At 38.0% G+C, this 24,778-nt stretch overlaps 1 protein-coding gene across 1 annotated transcript in view; it reads left to right on the top strand.

Annotated features, from left to right (window-relative positions):
- The window catches only part of LOC114349944 (uncharacterized), a gene marked incomplete at its 5' end in the record, with an annotated part of 149,014 nt that overhangs the window by 102,658 nt on the left and 21,578 nt on the right, over positions 1-24,778 (top strand). The window contains one exon of the mRNA XM_028300543.1: positions 848-953. Within this exon, the coding sequence (XP_028156344.1) occupies positions 848-953 (106 nt within the window). The remainder of the gene's footprint in view (positions 1-847; positions 954-24,778) is intronic.

The raw sequence follows: 24,778 nt of genomic DNA on the forward strand, positions 1-24,778 counted from the left end.
TATGTCACCTCTGTCTCATTTGCTTTTTTTTGTTTATTTTACCTCTTTTGTCTTTTGTGATGTCCATGGCAATAAATGTTTCTTTCTTTCTTTCTTTCTTTCTAATAAAAATCCTTCTTACCGGTATCGTGACAGGTCTTTGATGTTTTGACTTTTGACTTTGGCTATTACTTTTAGCAAACGGCCAACCCTATAGGTACCCTAGGGCAAGGAAAACGGAAAAGTAAACATTAGCGGGCCCGTATTGTCCGGACAATGGACCCATCGAGGCCCGGAGCCCTTGCGATCGCATTTTTGCCAAACCGAATGACAAATTAGAGAACCGAGTGGCCGCCAACAAAGGCCGAGGACTTCGGTCGCTATTGCCCTGAATATTATCGGAAATGTTTTCAGAAATTTACGGGGCTGTTTATAGTCGATTACTAGATCAAAAGCGGTTGTTGGGAAGTGGGAAGTGTTAGTGGAAAGTACGCCTGTGAGATTGGAGTGTACATTTTTTAAATGCATAACAATATTTAATACACAGATCACTAAAAACTCACATGTTCGTAATTTATCAAATCCACTGCATATACGTATGTTATCGGCAATCTGTATAATCCGGCATTCTATGCCATAACTAGGCAATTAATAGAATGCAAAAAACGCTCAGGTAATGTATTCATTTTGTAGAATCTTACGATTAATTTAATACTTACCTGAATTATACACATTTCCGGTAACATATTTTTAGGTTTGATCGATCAAAGAAAGTCACATAAAACGAAACGCCCTCATAAAACATTGCCCTTCATTTCCTGGTATTGTAAATATTGCCAGAATACTAAATCAAATAATTCCTCCGCAGGGTGTGTTGCGTGAGTTGGAGCAGAAAAAGCCTCAGTTGGACGAGCTTCTGCACACCGCCGAGAGCCTCAAGGGCACCGAGAACAGACAACAGCTGCACGGCAAAGGTAAGTCTATTCTAGCCCTTATTTCAGCTAATAATAAAGCCTTTACTGTTTAGGAATAAAACAAAATTCATGTTAAGAAATAAAAATAAAACGGCTCTTTTTCTGCATCATTACACGTCCGTCACGCTTGGACGCTCAATCAATAATGAGTGATTTTAAACGGGCCGACGCTTACGTAACGTCGGCGGTTCCATGGTGGGGGTAATTTTTGATTTTGATTGCATCTGAATTGACTGTTGTATAAAAAAATAAGGTTCAATTTATTATTTATTTATGGGTCATCTGCCTTCTTGTTATTACCCGTAGCTTCAATAAGCCAATAATATTGTCTCCCGCAGTAAATATCGTCGAGACAATAGCAAAAGATTGCTGTCGATTCCGTCTTCAGCAAGAACCATTACAATATGAGTTATATAAACTAAAGATTTGCTCAATCGCTCCCTCGATTGGTATATTTATCTTCGTTTGCGACGAGATGAATCTTCGGTATTGTTTTTTCTATTTCTATTGCGAGATGTTTAACGTTTCGACCCGGTCGGAAATGAGACCGGGGGAGTGAAGGAGGTCGCTGGTATAACCCGGCCGATATAAAAACATTACACAAAACACCGATAAAGCTTTGAAAGCCACCGGAACTGCGAACTTCGTATTACTGTATTTTCATGAAAGTTCAGCAGTTATCACAATAATATTTGTAATATCAGAAAAAATGCTAATGGATGTGTAAAATAGACTTTCAATTGATAACAGGGCAGATATTTATGTACCATTCTGGACTGCATCCCACTTAACACCAGGCGCGATTGTGGTCAAATACTCATACCTGCCTTGTTATGCATAAAAAAACAATCAACCTGCAAATATGTAATTATTTTTTATCAAATGTAAGAAATGAATACCAATATCATTACATAAACATACCTCAAGAATAAGCTTGTGTATTAGTATGAAGCAGTTGAGTTTGGCGTCGTGTTTCTAATGAATCTCGTGAGCTTAACTGAGCGCGTGCGAGAAGCGACTTATGTTACTTATTATGAGCAGCAATTTATGTTGTCTGGGCTCATATCTTTAATAAACTGTTTACTTTAAAACTGACTAAATGAATCTGAACTTGATTTAGAAATTATGCTATGATGGTTTTGGTTATACAACTTTTAAATTACGTATTGGAAATATTAAGATATAGGCTCGTAGCATTATGAAATATTATTGATAGATTTTCAACCTAGTTTTGAGTAGCTGAGTTGAAAATCTTTATTTAATTTATTAGAACTTTATTGGATTGTACTGTATTTGAAAGTATAGATTTACTGTCAATATTGAGTTACCCCAAGTAAAAATGTAACTCCTTTTTTAACCTGCCTAACGTAGAAGAAGCGTTCACTATAAAACGACATGGTCGTTTTGATGAGCAAGCTCATATTGTAATCGAGAAAATGTATGTTTACTAATTAGAATTACATAAGATCACACAGAATTATCTTGATGTTTAGCTTAAACAGCTTTGCACTGAAATCCGACAGTCTTTTTAATCGACACAAACAACGAGGAATAATTCGACTGAAACTCGATTGGAACAAGTCGATACAAATGGTTTCGATTGATTTAACGCTTGTTGGGCGTGATTAACGAGCGCCTGTAGAATCGACACGTTTAGAGATTAAAGATGTTCGTTGTTCGCCGGAACTTGATCAAATCGATGGCTTTTTTATGGTTGTTGTTGGGATCATTTATGTGAGTCTTTGTACGCCTACTGTTTGATTCGCATTTGTTGATTTAGAAGCAGTGACCGGTACAACTTCTTTTTGAAATGAGTTTGTGGTCGATTCAATGGCTATGTATTTTCGACACAAATTGCAAGCAAACATTTGAATGAATCTTAATTTCAACATTGCATCGCTGTTAACAAACTTATCGTTATACCCTATAAGGTGGGAGACGTAGATAGGTGTGACTCGCTCCCTCTTTAACTGATGTTAAACCTCACGTAAGTTACAAGAAAGTTTATTGGAAGTAGAACAAGGTAATGCGTAGTTCGGAAAGTTATGGGCAAAACTACAATGAAGAGCTTACGCACTGAGCGTCAAAACGTCATTACTCATCCTTCAGCCTGTTTGTAGTCGGGTAAAAACTAGTTATATAATACATCAGCTCTGGAGAGGCTTGGAGGGCCGTCGCCGCCTGACTCCGCGCCACTTGGCCAGGACCCTTTATTCAGGGGTTAGGCTCAGACCACACTTTTAAAATTATACTCATAACTTTAACTTATTTTTTTACTTAGTTATACGAGACTTTGGTCGTGTCCACCTTGTTTAGTTAGTGTAAAGGAAAGTTAACCTGTTAATAGATTCGCAATAAGATCAGCAGAAGCAGCAGACCATCCTAGACTGCATCTCACTTAACACCAGGTGCGACTGCGGTCAAATACCTGTCTTGTCTAGCATTAAAAAAAATAGTTCAAGGCTTCTGTCCAACGTAAAGGAGATACCTACTAGAGATGCGTCAAGAGTAGATCTCAGCTCAGACATATACCTAAGAAATTAAATTATATCCACTTTACTCTCTCGGAAAGTATCTTATGCGAGCGACAGGTTTGATAAATTTTCACTGATTAGGAGAGATCCACGTAACTTTAGGTATGGGAGATTAGATTAGTCAGACCTGTTAATGGTCAACTATCGTACCGGAAAACGCAGCGTGGACCGACGACCTGATAAAGGTAGCAGGAAGGTGCTGGGTGCAGGCCGCTATCAACAGTGGACGTCCTACGTGGACGGCTGAAATGATGATGATGATGTTTGCATTTGCAAGAACACTAGTGTTGTTCTATGTGAATGTCGGCCATGTGGTCGCGCCCTATCGTCGCGTTCGTTTGCGGCTGGAGAGGCCTGAGCATCCTCCGCTCGTTAATGCTGCTCTTATTAAGTTTTCAGGCTTCTGAATACATCGGCTCTTCAAGGGTTGTCTTTTGTTAGGGAAACTTCTACAAATAATATGAAAATGTTCTGTTGTTATGCTAAGATGAAATCATTAGGGCTTCTAGAAAAAGAAAAGTAAGAAAGTACACAAAATTAAAATAAAATTCATAAAATTCATTTATTTTTGCAAATAGGCTTTTAAAAAGCACTTTCACACAGCAATTATTGACGATTAATGTTGTTTTAAAAAAGTTGGTAATCGTTGTAAAAAATGAGAAATTATATTGACTCTATTAAAACGGCTTATTTAGAAATGTATCTCCACGAAAGCCTAATAAAGTTAAAAATAAACTTCGCGGACATATTTTGCAAGATATTAAAATACCTGCCCGTTTAATACAGAGCGCTTCACACCATCTCTGCGGTTGCTACGCGGTTCTGTCGTAAAATAAAGAGACACAGTAGTATCAGTCCTGTAGTATTCATTTGATAAGTAATAGCTACAAGATTAGAACTTTTCAGTCTTCAATGATCACATACAATCGAAATTTTAGAACTCTAGACTATAACACGAATCGAATTTAAGATCTCGAGGCCAGGTATGCATACAATCCATTGTAGCGCTTTGAAAAGTCCCTCCCTAAATGTAACCCTTTGAAAAGTCTTCACGGTTCGATTCTTATTCGAAGCATCTTGTGGTAAGTTACAACAAACCCAAGCTGAACTTGCTGCTACCACTTACTTTATGGTAAAAACCTCATGTGGTTCATACCTCAACCGCGAGCTAACTCGCGAACTAATGGAACTTTATTCTCTAAAGTGGGAATAAAACGCTGCTTTAGAGCTGCTGTGCAAATAAAAATGGTGTAAACTTACGCGCGCAAAAACATCCTTACAAAGGTTTGAATAACTGCCTTTAAATCTGGGGCAAGCAGCGCTTTACGCCTGGGCTTAGCACCCAGGCAGTGTGAACTTTTAAGTTTTTTGTTTAACTGTAAGCTGGTATTTAACCGCATTTTTCTCTTGTTAAGTGCGGTTTAGCGTGGTAGGTACATGCCTGACTAGAAGGGGTTTGTTTGCACTGTCTGAAGATGTTCTAATAGGTCATATTGCTCGATTAAGACATAATCTGCAGACTACAAGTTTTAACAGCGGTTGGATTAGAGAAAAAGTATTTTTTATTTATGTTTTTCCATTAATATTCGTCCTGCTATATCAGAATAACTGTATTATTTAGATAGTAACTTCTTTTATTGCTCAGCTTAATCTGGGTCGCTATTTTCGTTTGTAAATAGTTGTTGTTTGAGGAAAATATTCGTTTCCTTCAACTGTTTATATTTCAGCACCGGAATTCGGGGCCTTCTTAGAAAATTCTATTTTGTCTCTAATAATACCAAAAGGAATAACAGCAAAATATAACGGAAAATAGCAGATATTTGAGACAAATATTTTTTCGGGTAGTCGTAGAGGTATTAGTAATACAAATCAATTTATTATCCTTGTATATTATTCACAAAAATCAGCACTCTTGAAATCAACTTAAAACCTTTCTTATAAGAAACTAGCTGACCCGGCGAACTTTGTTCCGCCTTAATGGCAATAAATAAGCAGACTTTTTTTTTAATTTCGAACGGGATAAAAAGTATCCTATGTCCTTCTCCTGGCTCTAAACTACCTCCCTGACAATTTTCAGCTAAATCGGTTCAGCCGTTCTTGAGTTATAAGTGGAGTAACTAACACGACTTTCTTTTATTATATAGATGAACACACAAAGAATTCTGATGAATCTAAATTACCCGTAAACAACCACTCTCCCCTCAACATGAGATAAGAAAATCTGTTATCACGGTGTAACTAAAAACTATGAAGCGATCGAAGGCTCCTCCCGGCATAAATTGATTCTCTCCCTCGAGCCTCCGCTCGACCGGTAAATTACTCACATTAAACAAATCCGCAAACAAAATATTACCTTAACAGCGAACAATAAAAACCATTTTGGTTTACACCCTCGCTCAACGAAATTACCGCCGTACGTTCCGAAATCAACTTAAGCTTCAAAGGCACACAGTGGAAATTCGATTGTGATATGTGCGGAAACTAAATTATTACATTCTATTCAAAATTCAGCTTTAAACTTCTGGCATAAAGTTGAAAATGTGTAGCAGGCAGAGGTGCATATGAAAACTTATTTTTAACACTGTTCAAGGGTGTGCAAGTTCGGGATACGAAAGCGAGATATTCGCGAACTCCAAACTAAAGTTACGTTTCGCCGTAAAACGAAATATTCTTGAAAGGATAGCTCTTCGTTTTGTTTAATGGTACTTAAAGGTTTTTACGACTGCAGTGTTGGATTTTTTACTTTTAACTTTTATGTGCAAACTTGCAACTTACTGAAAATGTGCGTACATTGTAATTACGGCACTCTAATAGTGTGATAACTGATAATGATGCTTCATCAGACTGCTTTTATTATTGCAAAATATTGGCCATAATGACTTTCTTATACAAGCAATTAAAAATTCTATCATTTTTCTTGGTGGACATTTTACATATCAAATCAAATATTTAATACAGCCTTATGATAAAAAACTAATGATTTCGCTCCTACTAAGGTAGCTGCTTAATTTGCAATTCACCGTAGCAAAGTTTGTATCGCCCTCGTAGTAGCGCGTGCCTCAGCTACGCGCTACGAGCGCCGTAGCATGGGGTCGTGTGCTTACTTGTATCGTACGCCGTCTACGTCTTGTAGGGAAGCGCTTAAGAAAATGTTAATGTGTTATCGATATAAAATTATAATCTACTATGTTGGTGAAGTTGAATTATAAATAACCCAAAATATTTGCAAGGCTTCAATTAAATAGAATATTTAATAATTTTATTATCTTATATTGAAAATGAAAATAAAATTGGATCTCCTTAAAAAGCCTTTGTGCTGATCTTTGTCTTTTATAAACATACACTTTTACGGTTTGAACTTAAACTAGCACTGACCTCAAAATAAACATTATCTCATTTTGCCATTATGGAGTTTTAACAATATATTCAATGTGTAATATGTTTTATGGAAACTCAATCAACGCTGTCATGAATAATAAACATGCAATACGCTTTCAAATATTTTTGGGGCAATAAGTTGCATCCGGAATTAACATATGAATGACCAATAACAATTTTGCGCGAAGGCTTCAGCAAACACGATTGTAATTACGTTATTGTCATCGCATGACTATGCCAGAAAAGAGATTATTTATCGATAGGTATCTTTTTAATTCTCTTTGATCATCATCATGTAATCATGGCAGTAAATCACACGCAGTTTATAACAACGAGTGACGTTTATATTCTTAATTTTAGTCAGATATAATTTTACAAGAAGTAAGTACTAATATTAGTTTCTTTTTGTTCAAATAGTATTAAACTTCATAATAGCTTACGTTTTGACAGATGCAAAAAATATCGTTAATATAATAATTATCGACAAGCTTATCGATATCTTACGACACAGCCCTAAGAGTCGAGTCAGACATGTAAATATTAACAGTGACCGCGACGCGACGGTCAAAACTGGCATTCCGCCGCCGCGGCCCCACCGCAATATCAACCTTATCCCCTGAACACACAAACAAAGTTTGTTTGTAGTTCTCGAAGTTAGTGCACGCTGTTTGTTTTGCTTGATGAAAGGCGTAATAGTAAGTAGTCGACGATTGTATTTCTGGAGGGAACACTTCCTAGCTGGAGGTACACACGAGAACATTTGTGGAGGGAAAGAAACGCTTGACAAGGACTCGCTTGTGTTATGCGATGTTTGCAGACTTGTAGAGTGCATGCATGGAAGCGTATTCAAGCTGTATTGCAATTCATCATCTGGTTACTCTAGCATACGGCTTATCCAAGCTATGCAGCTGTAATAAGACTGTCTGAATTTCGTACGTCATTGATAATGTGGAGCCACTTCAAGTAGGTACTAAAATAAGAATAATTATTAGTCTATAGCAGGGGGGGCCAACCGGTTGATCGCGATCGACCGGTCGATCTATTAGTCCAGTCAATCGTGGCAAGGAAAAAATACTACATGATTGTGAACTAAACTATGCTGTTTCATTTAAGATTTCAAAAAGTATGTAAGTGGTAAATCACCCATGGTTTCATTAGTAAACAGTAAATCTTATGTCTATCAAGTTGGCCACCCCTGGTCTATAGGGACTACGAAAATTGTTTTGTATTAATTAAACCGACATTACCGACCTACACGTTTCTAATACTCTTCCGTTTTGTTCAAAGCAGAAGTCAATTGAAAATTAAAGGTCAACATTAAGTACTACTAACCAATTTGTGTTAACTGATAGAATTAAAAGTTCGGAGCTAATGGAATGAAAAGGAAAGGTGAACATTTCTATTTCAAAGTAAAATTAAGTATTCATATCAGTTTCCTGGAAGATAAATCAACAACTATTAAACCGGTTTACAAAAAGGCTTTTTGCCGAAGTTTAGGGCTCAAAAGGTATATCTACCTCGAAGTCCGAGCGGAGGTTTTTTATCCGGCCGGATGTTCCCTGCCCCGGATTTGGCTCACAGTTGCGATGTCCGGGTGAAAACTAAAATAATGGGTAAAATGGCGTTTGTTCACGGTGACCATTATAAAAGTTTACAAGACTTGCAAAATGGCACCTATTTACAACCTACATAAGATGCCACTGAGCTTTATCATTTTTACCATTAATTTTAGTAAGTAGGAAGATCGCTCTCAGAGGTATTTAGTTCATATTGGCAACTAAAGGTAGTGTTATCCAGGAAGACTGTGTTTTACTGGTAAATATCATTAATTTTATGTTTGGTTTATAATAAAAATTGAATTCTCGCCACTGTGCACTCTATTTGATTGGACCCTGTTTGTTTTCATATTTCCTAGACTTGAAGAAATGTATGTATTTTAAGTTTAATCATCGCTTTTGTCTTTAATTATGATATCATCTTCAAAAGCCAAGCTTGAATTTCATTAAGAACTTTTATCTTTTGATTGATGGCGAGCACGATTTACAACATTAGTCATGTTCAAAGGCGATTGAAAAATTGTAAAACTCTTGGCAGCGATCATCCCATTCAACTTCTGTCATTCATCAGATCAAAACAACCATACGTAACCTTCATCGTACTAAATCAGGGGCTGCTATCGCTCGCAAGGAAATGATCGTTAACCTATTTCGCCGCCCTGGCATGGCCGCCCGCCCTACGGCAGTCGCCGCCCGCCCTCGCGCCGCGCCGCACGCGTCCCGCGCCCTGCGCTCGCCGCGACATATCCGAGGCCTATAACTACATATCAACGCTTCTTGTTTAGTGTTAAGGTGTGATATTGCAACTAGTGACTAGTGCAACCTAGTGGTGATTGGAAATTCTCACAGAAAACTTATCTTTGCGTGAACATTCATAATTTTTGGTCTAATTGAGTGAATCAATCGTTTAACTCGATTGTAAACATAATTTTAACGGCACAATGTTTGTTTAGCGTCATGAATTCAGTTCCATGTATACAGAGCATGTGATTTTATGTGTGTCAATAGATTTAAACATCCGGCTCCAGATATTGGAGTTAGTGGGAATGGATGTCTTGAATGTGTCGACACGCTTTCAAACAAATCGTTTCAACTGAAGTAATGGTTAAGATACGGATAAACTTGTTGCTTTTATTGCGCTATTTTAATACATTATTTAGTTAAGCTAATATACTTGCATTTACCGGTGACCTTGGCGTGAATAGTATCGAAGCAGTTTTAAAATTGAGACCATAATATGATTAATGATGCGGTTCTGCAAGTGATGTTGCATCTAATAATACGCTACAAGGCGAGCTTTTTGGCGTCAAATCAACAGATTGTGCCACGATGCCAATGCTCGACTTCTGTAAACAAATAAAAATTTACGCGTGTGCATACACGCCGTAAAGTCGCTTGTTGTTCCGCCGCGGCCGGCTTTTACCACGCGACATTTTGAGACAGCACTAAAGACTGCATGTTAACATGATAAAATTGAAAACGATTCAACGAAATAACTTAAATACTCCATTACTACTGCTACTACTAGCGTTAGGACCCGTGTCTTTCTATTTTATTTTAACTTAAATACTCTATCAAAACCACATTCTTCTTAGATCATCGTTTACTTAACTTGATCTTTTAAATAGTTTGAAATAGAGCAGCTTCTGTTCGGTAGACTTTGTCTGATTTTAGTTTTGTAAAAGTGTTTGAATCTTAATAGGTTTTAAACTTGCAAAGTTGAAATTATGTGAACCGACTGAGCTCTATTCAATCGTCTAAGTTTATGCAAGAATACTCAAGTAAAGTTTTTGGTCTTTAGTAATGACTGTTCTTTTCCCATTTGCTGTTTTTACTCAAGACTTCTTGCTTCATTTCAAAAGATAACATCACATCGTTGATTGCTTTTTCCGACTCGTTAACCTTTCATCGCTGTCTTTTCTTTTAACGCACATAAATAAACTTGCAAATCACCGCTCGCGTCATTCATCCAGTCCCCTGTAAAGGAGCCCTAAATCAAAATATCGATCGGTGTAAAGGCCGCACGCGAGCGATAGCATCGGGAAGTGTAGTATCAAGCCCGGACTGACCATTAACTATGTCGGACGCGGGACCCATTAAAAATGACCGAATTGATTTCCGTGTAAAGGGTGAAACTATTTTTCACGTGAAACTCCCATGATTGATGCCGGGGAATGAATTTAACGCACTTTTTTCGATGGAACCTTTAATTTTATGGATGGTATGGCGTTTTTAATCAAAATCGCTTGTATCGATACCTGTGTGAATTGCAAGGATCGTTTTTAGTGTTCGGAAGCAGATTTTTGACTATCGATCAATATGCCTGTATGTCCGTTTAAAATAATTAAGAGCTCTTTGAAATACTTTAAGGTGCTTTAAGCAGAACGTTACTTGTGCGTTTTCAAGACCGCACAGTAACTGTTGGTGTGCAACGTAGTTGTCATCCCGTGTGTCGTTCTGCAAACGGACGACTGACGTCGGGCTCAAAACGTCTTATTTAAAAGAGCCCTTAAATGGCAATCAATGAACTCATGAAGCCTGAAGTTGGTTGATTAACTAATGATGCTCTAAAATGATACTTAGCTGTTTAATGATCATTAAAATATCAATGAATGACAATGGGATTTGAAGCTAACAAAACTGTTGGTTTTCATCTCTCTCTACTCTCTTTCTAAAATTAACGCTTTCAATACAAACTGCTGCATCCCTGATTATGTTAATCGAATGCACGATCCGGGGAAGGTGAACGGCCCGGTTACGCGGGGACGCCCCGGTTGCGGGGAGCCCCCGGGGACGCGCTAGTCTCCAGGGGCAGCTCGTCAGTCTTACGATTTGAAGCGTTAATCTGTTATCTTAGGATTACATTAATTTTTCATGGGCTGTGATTATAAATAAACTAGCAGCCGCCCGCGACTTCGTACGCGTGGATCCCATTTTACCCGCTTAGGGGTGCAGTTTCGTAAACTCCGTTCTTAGCAGATGTTTACACTAGAGATGAAACGGATATCCGGCAACTATCCGGTAGGCCGGATATCCGGCCTAAATTTACTATCCGGCCGGATACCGGATAGTAACCCACTATCCGGCCGGATACCGGATATTAAAAAATGACGTCAATTTCCTATTTATAAAATCAAATGCATTAATCTTTGAGGTAAATATCAATAAAATGGCTTATAATAATGACGACTTTTATTTAAAGTCCAAAAAGTTACAAAAAAGCCATATTAAAGCCTTTCAAAAAACTTATTTCTTTTTCTGGGCTATTCACGTTAATGACGAATTACATAAATAGTAAATATCTGTTAATGTCGATATATTGCCAAATAAAATAGGCGATCTTTTTTTCACTGATGATCTGATGACAATATGATGCAGTTCAGTCAGATTGTGCAGTAAGTAAACTAATTTAATTTTCACTATTCAATCACACACTCACGATTGGCAACTGAAATCGTCCGAATTCATCTACCCCCTAGACAAGTGGCAAAATCTGACATTCTATTCGGACGGATTCGATTTTCGAAAAGTGTGACTATAGGCCAGTAAACACAAAAATGAATTAAATCGGAAATAATTCCTACTAAAGATTTTAGTGCTTTAATGGCTTCATTAGTTGCCCATAAAGACTCTCCTAGGTTTTCGACTTCGACGGAGTTGTGCTTAATTGGTGGGGGCCCTCGAAATGGGCGCTTTTTCGGTTTTCCGGTTATACCGCGTAAAGGACTTACCCTATCGAAAAGTAGTCTTCCTGACGGTTGAAGGGCATTTAATCCTGCATTAAATAAGACCAAATTCATATGTTTTGGACAAACCGTTCTCGTGCAAATGTTCGGCAAAGTAGAAAATATGTGTATAATTAATGACCCTCTCCACGTCCAATAGTTCGTTACCCGCAGGCTTCCAAGTCTTGAAAAGGAGCGCCTCAACTAGTGTAACCCTATCAAGGCTTACGAGCTGAATGCGCCTATCCTTGTTCGTCCAACTCGTGAGCCTTGACAGGGATACGCTGGTTAAGGCGACCCTTTACAATGCTTGGGAGCCTACGGGTGACGAGCTATTGGACTTGGAGAGGGTCATTAATTATACACATATTTTCTACTTTGCCGAACATTTGCACGAGAACGGTTTGTCCAAGACATATGAATTTGGTCTTATTTAATGCAGGATTAAATGCCCTTCAACTGTCAGGAAGACCACTTTTCGATAGGGTAAGTCCTTTACGCGGTATAACCGGAAAACCTAAAAAGTCGAAAACCTAGGAGAGTCTTAATGGGCAACCAATGAAGCTATTAAAGCAATAAAATCTTTTGTAGGAATTATTTCCGATTTAAAATCTAATTCTACTGGCCTACTAGTCTAGTCTACTAAAAGACCCACTGATCGCGTTCGAAGCACCTGTGCGGCGCTAAACTCGTCACGATATGCAACGATACAATTGGCCAACTATCCGGCCGCCGGATATCCGGCTATCCGGCCTAGCATCTGGCCGGATATCCGGTATCCGGTATCCGGCCAAACAACTATCCGTTTCATCTCTAGTTTACACCCTATAAAGAACCTGTCTACCAAATTTCTTTGTAATGAGAATTAGATAGTAGATAGGAGGGAAAATCCCATGGTTATATCTTATTTCTATTACTTTTATCGAGTTTAGGTAATGTTCAAACTCTTTATTTTTGCTGAAGTTCCAATGACAGTTAAATTTCCCCCGGGACTAACTTACCTACAACCGGGCCTTACTTGTTCACCAAGTACCTATCAGTAGATCCTGGCCTCATAAAAGTTGAATGCATAGTAGGCATTATTCTGTGACAAAAAATATTTTTTTATCTGCCTATAGTATTGCAATTATATTGAACAAAATGTAATCTGAGAATCATCTTAAGTTACCTTATTTTTCCTGATCTCTTTTACTTGCTAATCCCAAATATTCCGGTAATATTACCTAAAGATTTTACACGAATAAAATAAACTTCCTCTTCCAATAAGTATCAAAATCCCAACCACCCTTATTACCTTCCCTATTTTTGTATCTCCATAAAAACCCGAACTGTATTTAAAGGAACCCTTATTACGATTTCCACCTCGTGTCAAACACAGTCGTATCCAACTACCCGCAGTTGATATCATCCCTTATGAAACATGACGTGTCCAATTCATACATATTTATTGGCTGCCTGGACTGCTTCCAAGGGAGGACTCGAGAGCCTGAGGGGTGGGACGTTATCGATATCGACTCGACCTGGATCTTATTTGGACTTAAATAATTGATTTGAAACTTTCGCGTTGCATATTTGAATTAATTTGAACAGGTTTTATCGTGGTCAGCCTCTGACCACTGCCGGTGCAACCCGGTCGAAACGTCAGGTAAATACAGCTAATATTTCAATATTACCTATCCGCGTATGGCGTTAAAAACTGTTTAAAATAATTTTATCTGGACTTGTACTTTAGATGAGGAAGTAGTCTGAACTGAACGCTTTATTTGATAAATGAGTATGAGACAGTCTTGTGAAAGGTTAATTCAGTCATTAGTTTGCTATTCGTGTAGCAACAAGAACATAACACAATAGCAATCTCATATGCTGCGAATATCCATTGCATTAAACTATATTGAAAAAACAAAACGTATATCTTGTAGGTTACGGATTTATTGAAATTACAGGTACAACCACTGTACCTGTAATTTCTCAATTTCGATGAGTATACTTGGGAGCGCAACACTAAAATCAAGAATCACGTAAGATTCACCCCTTTTCCTGAATCTGTCCCTCACTAAAATGTTATCATAATGCAGAACTGAACTTTATTACGTAGTTTTCATTATTTGTATTTCTTTAAAATGTGATACTTTTGTATTCTGGTTGAGCTCTAATGCTTAATTTTTCCAACCCATATAATTCCATCCATCCGCGTGGCCCCACGCACAGCGGTCTCGTCAGCGAAAGCAGCGGCTGTCAGCAAATACGCTGCGGGTTGTTTGCGCGGACAGCGGCTTGCTAACAGCTGCTGTCCGTAAACATTGCGGGGATAGAACCATCAAGCAGCATGATGATCTAATTTTGACAAGTTCGGTTTAATTGAGCCACTTTTTAGATAAAGACTACTTTTATTTGAGAGTTACTGTCGATTTTACGGCTGCATATGATGTGTCTTAATCCCTTTGCAAGACTGGTGGATTCTCTTTATCATATAAAACGTAATTTAGTAAATTCGTCACGTATTTTAGGTACTAACTAACTACTTACCTTGCAACATTTAACATTAGCATTCCATTGTAGCTTGAGATAATAGAGTTATAGATCATTCAAAATACCTAATGATCCATTGTCGTAAAGTGGTAAGAATGAGGCCACAAGTCGTCAAACATGCTCGTACATACGTTAATGTCGTCACGGATCGCTCTCGCGTCGTCAGAACAACGGTTAGCACCCCGAGATTACACGCGCAGCTTACGTATACTCCATCGAGTCATTACTCATCGCGTCCGCTCAGCTCTTCCGCTCCGCTCGCTCCTGAGCGCTCGCTTAGCTCACAATCGGTGAAATACACAGTAAGTTCCCTTCTTCCCAGTTAGCGAGCAGAACTGTCTTGATAATAATACACAAACATGAAAATTACATAAAACAAGGCATTGCAATGAATTACGGTTGTGTCTACCCAAAGAACTGGTGATCTGTTCTCTCCCGAATTCTTACTTCCCGTTTTCCTATGAACTGGTGCTTTTAAGACTGGAGTCGATAGGTATTTACTAATGATAGTGCTGAAATTGTCCCTAGCTCAGCATTAATCGTAGTAAGACACAGGTCTTAACGCGTCGTTTATTAATGAGTTACATTATGTACTCACTTGACTTGACGCCGCGAACCGCCAGTCTGCTTGTGACCACGGCTGCAGCATAGCAGCCGAAACGTCAAGCCGTGAGTACCTACATAATGTAGCTTATTAATAAACGTCGCGTTAAGACCCGTGTCTTACTATTTTAATAAGATTCTTTATTGAAATTTGAAGGTGCTCATACTTGCTTAAACTCATCTCATAAACTCAGTTAGCCTTCTGTACCCCATTGCATTGCGGGCGCTAATTCCACTCGCTCCATTAGTATGCGGCGCGCGCGCCACTGCCCGCCGAACTCCGCACGCCTCGTCCCGCGGCCCCGCTCGCTAACTCGGCGGTGACGGCCGGCTCGAAGTTATCACATTATTGTTATAATTCAATTGGTTTGTTAAGCCAAGTTTCTTGTAAACTAAATATGTTTTTGTTTCTGGTGGAAATATTATGTAGCCAATGAAGAACTTAATAATCTACACAATTAGCTTCTTGCTGTTCGCCAATTTTTGGCTCTCCCTAAACTAAACACTATATTTTGTTACCAAATATGACTACTGTAAAGAGCTCGCCTCAACTCCGCGCTCCTGCTAAATTATAAAAGTTATGTTATTTTTCGACTACAGTTTCTATACCTTGTTTGTACTATTTGATGCAATAAACTTAAGATAATAAGGTATATCCTACCATCCTAGATTGTGTAAGTTATTATCCCCATAAATATCTTTGTCGCCATTTACCTCTCTATATGGTAAGATTTCCCTATGTATTATTGGTGTTAACTGCCGTAACTCTGAATCCTAGGCAAGTTTATGGCCCCCCCGGAGAGCAGACATTCGACTACCATGAATAACCATACGTCATTGTATAATATGGAAATTATCATTCCGCTCACCACTGAATATATGTTTTTGGCGCCATTTGCTCAAAATTACCGACTTTAACGTTTTTATATAGCGCCAGCAGAAGCAATAGAAACCTTATGGTGCATGGAATAGACAGAATACAGATGGGCAAAAGTATTAAAATATCTATGCTTTACAAATACTATAGAAATGTCGATCGAGAAAAAGCATTTGATGCACAATGCAATGAAATATGTAGTAGTTAGTTCTTATTCACTTTTAATTCGTATTATCTAAGCCCGTTTAGCGAACTTTGTAGGTGATGCTATACATAGTAGAGTAAATAGTTACATTGCAGTGGCCACATACTTTCTTCCAGACTGAGCACTACTTTGTATAAGCAACATTACTCTTTCAAACATTTCAGCTTTTCAAGAAACCGTTTCAGTCGGACTGTTTTTATTACAACTATAGTTATTTATGTAAAAATATGGAACTTTCTTTGTTGCTGACAATCAAGTGAGTGTTCAGTGGAAATACTAAATTAGTCACGCAACGGTAATCAGTGAAATTACTTTGGACAATCATTTTTGCATTACAATCATGTGTTGATGAGTTTTCGCACTCATTGCGATTCGAATGGGCGGTTTCCATCGCTCACGTTGTAAAAGACAATCATGTATCCCATCAAAAACAATACTTGTCAAAAAAACCAAGTCTCGCAACTCAGTTGTTCTACGGTAAAAAGTTGTGAGATCCATGTAATACCAAGTCCAGTCCAGGAAATCTTTAACGTTTTACATAAATATATTGACTTGGCCATCGCACTAAATAATTTAATTTACACGTGTTTTCATGCGATGGCCAAGTCAATATATTTATGTAAAACGTTAAAGATTTCCTGGCCTGGACTTGGTATTACATGGATCTCACAACTTTTTACCGTAGAACAACTGAGTTGCGAGACTTGGTTTTTTTGACAAGTATTGTTTTTGATGGGATATCATTTCTTTTTGTATTTTGTAGACAGCAGTTATGTATCTAGAAAACTGGACCGAAATTGAAAAATTTTACTCGACTTGGCGGTTGCACTACCGTGCCCCCAAATATTTTAGTTTTTCCTTGATTCATACACCAAACACTACTTATATTCCAAATTTGAAGCTTCTAGGTCTGCTAGAAGTGCCTTAGAATTTTGATGATCGGTGAGTCAGTGAGTCAGTGAGTCAGTGAGTCAGTCAGTGAGTGACAAAATTAAGTAACTTTGACCCGTTATAATTCTTAAACTACTGGTTCAAATTGAATGAAATTTTAAATATACCGTGTCTTTACAATGCCTGCATAGCTAATGAAAATTCAGCCTTCTAGTTTTATCCACAACGAAGTTACAGGCGGTCGAAAATGGCCTGAATTGCTTCGAGAAAAGGATGGTACGGCCGTGCCGCTTTTTTGCTCGACTTGGTGGGGGCACTGCCGTGCCCCCAGATAAAATTATCATTAGTTTTTTCTATACTCTACAAAAAACATAGTGGGGTATTGAAGGACCTCTATTCAATTTTGGGGGTGTCACTCTGGTCACTGGAAAAGTCCCCACACTTGGAGCTTAGTAAACTTAACCAGTGCGAACCGAAGTCGCAGTGCCACATAAAGTTGTCCTGCAGTCCACAAATCAAAAAGCGAAGGGTCACGACCTGTAATGAACCGATTCAGAGCAAATGACCGAGGCGGGTGTACGTGCTGCCAATAGTGATAAGGAGTTAGGTAGATACATGGCAAGTCAAGCCCTATTGGGTACATTATATTAAGCCTTCTGTTTGCATTCGAGTTGGTAAAAATAACATCAACAATTTCTTGTTGGTGCTTAGGTATGTGTCTTTGTGATTTGATAAAATGATTACAGTCATGTCACGTCGTACCGACGATATTTCGTTATTTTTGAAGCACAAAGTTTCTCACTTTGATAAATATATCACAATTCGTATTCAAACTTAAATTCACGTGCTACCAAATGCATGTCATGACATAGACGACATACTAGATGTTTGCAGAGATTTGTATGCGACTTAAATTCAAATACTTGAACTTTACGTACGATAGAATTGGATTAATATAAAAAGTTTTACAAAATCCAGTAACTGTAAAGAAGCGAATTTTAAGTTGTTATTCCCATCTCGACACTTTCAGTGCCGTGTTAAGACTCCAGCCAATAAATTACCCCTATCTTGCATTTGTTTCCCCGTTAACCCGTCCGCCGCCGCGCATCTGCGTACCTGCCCCTCTGTAATGCATTTCTTACGAGCGCGGGAGCCAACGGCCCCTTTCGAAGGCAGTAAAACCGGAAGTGCCTGATGCGTTTCATTTGATGGCAAAAGAAGTATCTTTTTATGGTTCTATAGTAATTCCATTTGGGTAAAATATTTTTAATGCTAAAAAAGCCGGCATCGAGAATAATTTGAGATATTTATTTACCTTGTTGTTAGAATAGAAAGGAATTTATTGAACACAGTAAGCATAAATAAACAATAACTACGCGACACGAAAAGAACAGAAATATTTTAGAAATGTAGGTAAATAAGGTACAGTAAAGCATTACCACTCAATCCACTTTTGGTACTCTTAGGGTGGGTTGCACCATCTTACTTTAACTTTGACAAACGTCAAAAATCTGTCAAACTCCATACAAAAAGCACCGGTTATAGTTAAATTTACTGTCAAAGTTAAGTGGTGCAACTCAGCCTTAATCTTACCATATTCCTTTCATGAGAATTCCTCAAGTTAATGATTTTCTCTTTAATGATTATCTTAACTACAGTGGCTATGGCAAAGTTTGCTCATTGAAGAACATAAAGCTGAAAGCGGGTAATCATGACGTAGACCATATTACTATCATGCCGTTAAGGGCCGCAGCACACGTGCCACTTTCAGCATGGGCCATCAGCGACTAAGTATCACTTAGGGAGTTCAATGCCACTACCTACCGAACACTTATCGCGGCGACCCAGACGGTAAAACGCGCTATCGCGAGAAAACAAAACTGTTATGAAAGCTGATTTATTTTTGGTGTTCCAATAATTACTTAATTAGTCAAGTCAAGAGGAAACACGTGTAACAATAGAAAACTATTTATAGTTTCTCTGTTACTTGTTATACTAAACATAGAAGTGTACGAGTATTGTAAGTACTTCGCAATTTTCGTGTGGGCAGTAACTTAATTAGCAACAAAATTTTTCTTTGTCAGTGTCTGAGGTTTGGGAGCGACACGGTAAGACGTTTTTTGTTACGTCAAATGTCAGCGAGACTTCAGATTTGTATGCTCTGTTGCGTCATAAATTATGTCAAAATCACCCCTCCCGTGCCGCACTAATACCCCAGGCTTTGACTCAATTAAGCTATAAAATACAGTCGTTTGCAAAAATGCGATGCAGTTGAGCAACTTCTTGCCACCTTCAGTCACATTTTCAGATCTATCTTTCCTCTTACTCATAGCATCATAGCAGGAACTGTCTTGAGCGACTGCGACCCAAAATTTTAAAATAGAGCTAAGGAGCCCACAGGGTCTTTGTTGTGGTAAAGTCGTTAATCGTAGATGCTAAAAGTGGCGCGTCTGCCGCGACCCTAAGATCCAAGATTGCGTTTTTATCGGAAGTGTTATTGTATTAGACGGGGCGATGGCGATATTAGGCTTCATGGACGCGTGGAGAATAATAAATTACTTTTACAATCCCTTTTGGGTTACCAGCAAAGTGCTATTTTTTCTGATGACTCCAGATTTCTTTCGTAACTGCTTTAGTTCTTTTTTCGAACCATTATTAGAGGCCGGTAGATCATTTCTCATAAATAAAACACTAAATACTCAACTTTCACATTATATTGCCTTATTTTAAATACAATTCATCACTAAGCACAAAAGCGCGCGGAGTCTTCTCTGCGCGTCCCCCTATTCTCACGTTTGATTCTAGTGTGACATTGACATTACTTCAATGTCACTATGACAGCAGCTCATTGGCTATAACGATACCGCTATTTTAACGTTTTAGATTTTTCACAATTGACATTAAGTATGTATTGATATGCTATTGTTTCAATCTGTTTAATATATTATCTACAAAGCTATTTTATTTTTATTTTATTTATTTATTTTTGGGAAACATACAGTTACAATATAATTTAACTTAGGTGCAGTAAGAAAACACATAAACCAATTAAGTTTCCACAGTTAAATATGTCACATAAAGTTGGGCAAACCATTATGAATAAAATTTTGTTGTGAAAAATATAAACTTATATAAAAAAAAGTAAACAAAGTGACAAAACACACATTAACTTCTATGTAAACGATTTCAGAACATATTGGTAAATAATTCAAATATTGTTCAACAGCAGTTTGAGGTTGCAATTCAGAACAGTATTTTATAGGATTTATTTCCGTCGCAAAGCATTAAACGAACAGTCCCGTCGTTCAACACACGAACAAACATACTTTGTGTGTTTCGAACTATGTATTTCGTTTATGTGCAAATAAAACTCAATAATAATATTGATAGCTTCAATCGAGGCTATACAGGCGCATTCGTTTTGAATTTTATAATAGGACTAGCTCAAACTATCTCTATGCCAAATTTCATCAAAATCGGTTGCGAGGTTTAAGCGGGAAAGCGTAACAGACAGACAGACAGACAGAGTTACTTTCGAATTTATAATATTAGTTGGGATTCAGTTCAAAATAAAAATATAAACGTACTGCGGCTGGTATTCTGAAACAGTGCCATTTTGTTTATTGCTATTTAGATAATAAAACCGTAATAAAATTAAGCCATTGGAAATAGTTTGAATATAAGTGTTTAGAAGTCGTTAAAGTATTATTATACTTATTCGAAAATAAGATTATACAATCAACTAAACACTCTTTGGCTCATTTTATAGTTCGTTCGTTTCAGCCAAATGACGTCCACTGTTGGACAGGCCCCTCGCAAGGATTTCCAATAAGACCGGTCCAGACATTTTATGTTGTATATTTAGTCCAGTCAATGAATGCCTTAACGACGGTGTAGAGAGAAATCCATGGAACACAATTTCTGACCTCGGGACTTTATTTAGCCTAGTTAGGTGGTGAACATAGCAAAAGTCCCCGCCCTTAGCCCTTGAGCCGGCGGGGAGAGGGGGGTTTAAAGGTTCCACTTTTCGGTTTTTCGCTTAATCCTCGGAAACTATGCGTCCTAGTGACATGACTACTATGAACCAAAAAAAGCTTATTCAATTTGCTACAGGTGAGACAGTCAAGTTTTTCTATATCTTGTATAGTTTTTGCGGCATCTGCTCTAGAAGGTCTGTAAAATTGGAAATTTTATTGTTGTCTTACATGTTCCTTTCAGGAGAAAATCGACTAAATCAACATTGAGCAAACACTATAGACATGCGGGAGCATGTTAAGCCTAGTTCCATGGAGGGGACTGCACCGTGCGTATATTTAGACGAACCAGTTAGAGCCACTTTTGACTCCTCATCATTCAAAAACTACTGTGCATTAACACTTCAAATTTGGCTCATGTATTGAGACTTGCAAGATGTAAATCAGCTTCAAATTTCATAAATATACCTCAAACGGTTATTTAGGTATTGACGTTCAAAAATCGATATTTAGAGCACTACTATCTATCTATCACATGTGAAATGTTAAAATTTACTGGTTTTTTATTTGTTCCTTTGTATTTACAGAACTACCTTTCTGGATGCCAAATTTGAACCTTCGAGGTCATCTGGAAGTGGTTAGAATTTGGTCTATAGGTCAGACATGTAGATTTTTGGACGTCAATATCTAAAGAACCGTTTGAGGCAGATTTATAAAATTTGAAACTGATGTATATCTTGTAAGTCTCAACACATGAGCCAAATTTAAAGTGTTAATGCACAGTAGTTTTTGAGTGATGAGGACTCAAAAGTGGCTCAAAGTGATTCGTCTAAATATACGCACGGTGTAGTCCCCTCGCTGGAACTAGGCTTAACATGCTTCCGCATGTCTAGAATGATTGCTCAATGTTGATTTAGTCGATTTTCTCCTGATGAGAACATGTAAGACAAAAATAAAATTTCCAATATTACAGACCTTCTAGAGCAGATGCCGCGAAAACCATACAATTTATAGAAAAACTTGTCTATCTCATCTGTAGCAAATTTAATATGCTTTTTTTGGTTCAAAGTAGTCATGTCACTAGGACACATAGTTTCCGAGGATTAAGCGCAAAACCGAAAAGTGGCACCTTTAAACCCCCCTCTCCCCGCCGGCTCAAGGGCTAAGGGCGGGGACTTTTGCTATGTTCATCTCCTAACTAGTCTAAATAAAGTCCTGAAGTCAGAAATTGTGTTCTACAGTTTTCCATCTATAATGCTTTATTGACTGGACTAATTGACTTTCAAGTGGCAATCTAATTCAATTAATCTTTCTGGCAATAGGTCCAGGTCAACTGTGCTACTCTGACTTGCTTAATTATTCTGCCAAAAGTGCTAATTTGGTGTGGCCTATACATTCCAAAGTATCCTATGTATAGTCCCAACAAATCATTCAAAGAGACCCTTTTCACTCCAATGCCCCGTTTCTTCCATTTTGAAGTGTTTTTATTTTCCCGAACTGACCTGACCTCCCCGCAAACAATCCGGCGTCGGACCCACCTCAACACCTCTTAACCCTTCGCGTGCCGCCACACAAACTTTACACATAAATTTGCCCCTTTCTTAACCCTTCGGCTTCGGCCAAAGACTGGTTTTGCTGATCCAAATCAGATCAAGTTTATAATACAGACAATAGACACTATTGTTTTATTGGAACTCATTACGAGTCATTTTATTTTTGCAAGTAGGCTTTTAAAAAGCACTTTTACGTGGCTCAGTATTAACCCTATCACTGCTTCGGGAGAATAAATGGGCCAGTGCTGAGAAGAAGCAGCGCAAGAAACTCGGTCACTATTAGGGGGCAAATTGTTTATCCAAGTATTATAAATAGGGTTCTAAACTTTCTTCTGTCTGAGATATTAATATATCTAATAATTAAATGATGTAAGAAATCTTATTTACGTTAATCTTGATTAAACATTTCTAATTACACGACTCCTTTGTACCAAATAACTTAGGGATTTTCATAATAAATATTGTTGTAATTGAATTAACTTTTTGACCTCTAAACAAAAGACAACAACATCTTTTCAAGTTTGCTATAAGGTTATTTATAAATACATCTTGAGTAGAGTTCGCGTTCTATTGGTTGCTTCATGTTTAAATAGTTTCTTATTTCGTTATTTAAAAAGCTAAAGTTTAATAAGTTTAGTCCGTTCGGAGTCTAGACTTTAAAGAATTGAACTTTCGATTTGTGAACCTAAGTTCGAACTTCTTCCTACTTTTCTATACGATGTTATGCGGTGTCGAACGACTTTCACAAGACGATTAGCGACAATACGTGCTTCCTTGTAAATACAGAACAAGGCTTGGCATACAAATCTTCGGCTAATTTAACCGTGTGCCAACATAACATTGAACTTGTAAACTGTGAAGCGTACACGTAATTACCCCACAAGTGGGAACTAAAGCCATTGTACAACGTGCCTAAGTCCGCCGCCGCCTAACTTTCCCCATAAATCCCGCTACACCTGCATTCCACCCTTGCCTTTTGAGGCATCCGTCTCGCTTACTCGTGTTGAGGATTAAGGGTGTGTGAAAGAGAGATGAGTTCGGTTATCTAGTATTAATATCAGTGATGCTACAGTGGCAGCCGCGGTCACGATGGTTTATGCAGTTATTCGCGATTTATACAGGGTGTCTAGTGGAACTGGGGACTGAAGCATCATAAATTAATGATAACATGTATGCGCCACGACGACCGATTTTGTTGTAAAGGCTTTTTTCCTATTAATTATATTTTCACGCAAATAAGCAATCTATCTAATGAAATCATTATCGGGGTTACTTGGCTAAGAATTGTAGAAAGGTGCACGTTTTTTCCTTTCCTAGAGTATTAAGCTCTCTTAATCATAAGTTTGGCTTGCACTGCTCGATCCAGCGAAGCGAGATGGGCATTACCGGTTGGACCGTGGCCAGCACTGTAGGTACTATGTGGTGGTTCGTGCCTTGCGATTAACTTTCTAAAACTATCATCGAATCTAACCCACATGGCACAAAATTCAGCCTAAACTGGGATCAATCAAAACTGACTATAGCTGTTATGCTTTGTAAAAGTTTTCTTTCCGTAGAGTTACGGATAAAAGATATAGAGAAGCTATCGTAAGCAAAATTCTTGCTTTATTTTGGAAAGAATTAAAACTAAAGTTTGCTGCAGCGTTAAAACATCAGTTCTGTCATCTAACCAGAAAATTAAAACATGCAGCGCTAGATCCCTTACATCGAATATAGTTTTGTCGCGACCCAATGTCAAAGTCGCCCTAAAGTGCACGGATCGTAGTACAGTTCAGTTGAACAGAGAGAATGTTCGGATCGCGAAATCTAGTGCGTAGTACATTTATATCGTTGTTTCTTTCCAAAAACCTACAAGGCACGGCAATAATGTATTTTGTAGTTCACAAACAAACGTAGCCCCTCCTCCTGCCAATTATCGGCCGCGTAATTAGTAACATTACCCTGTGTCCACGGCCGGAGGTGCGGTATCCAAATTGGAGTAATGGCAGCGATTCGGTTAA

This window comes from Ostrinia furnacalis, unplaced genomic scaffold (genome assembly GCF_004193835.3).
Source record: "Ostrinia furnacalis isolate ACB-3 unplaced genomic scaffold, ASM419383v2 OfSCF0753, whole genome shotgun sequence".
In the NCBI taxonomy this organism is placed as follows: Eukaryota; Metazoa; Arthropoda; class Insecta; order Lepidoptera; family Crambidae; genus Ostrinia; species Ostrinia furnacalis.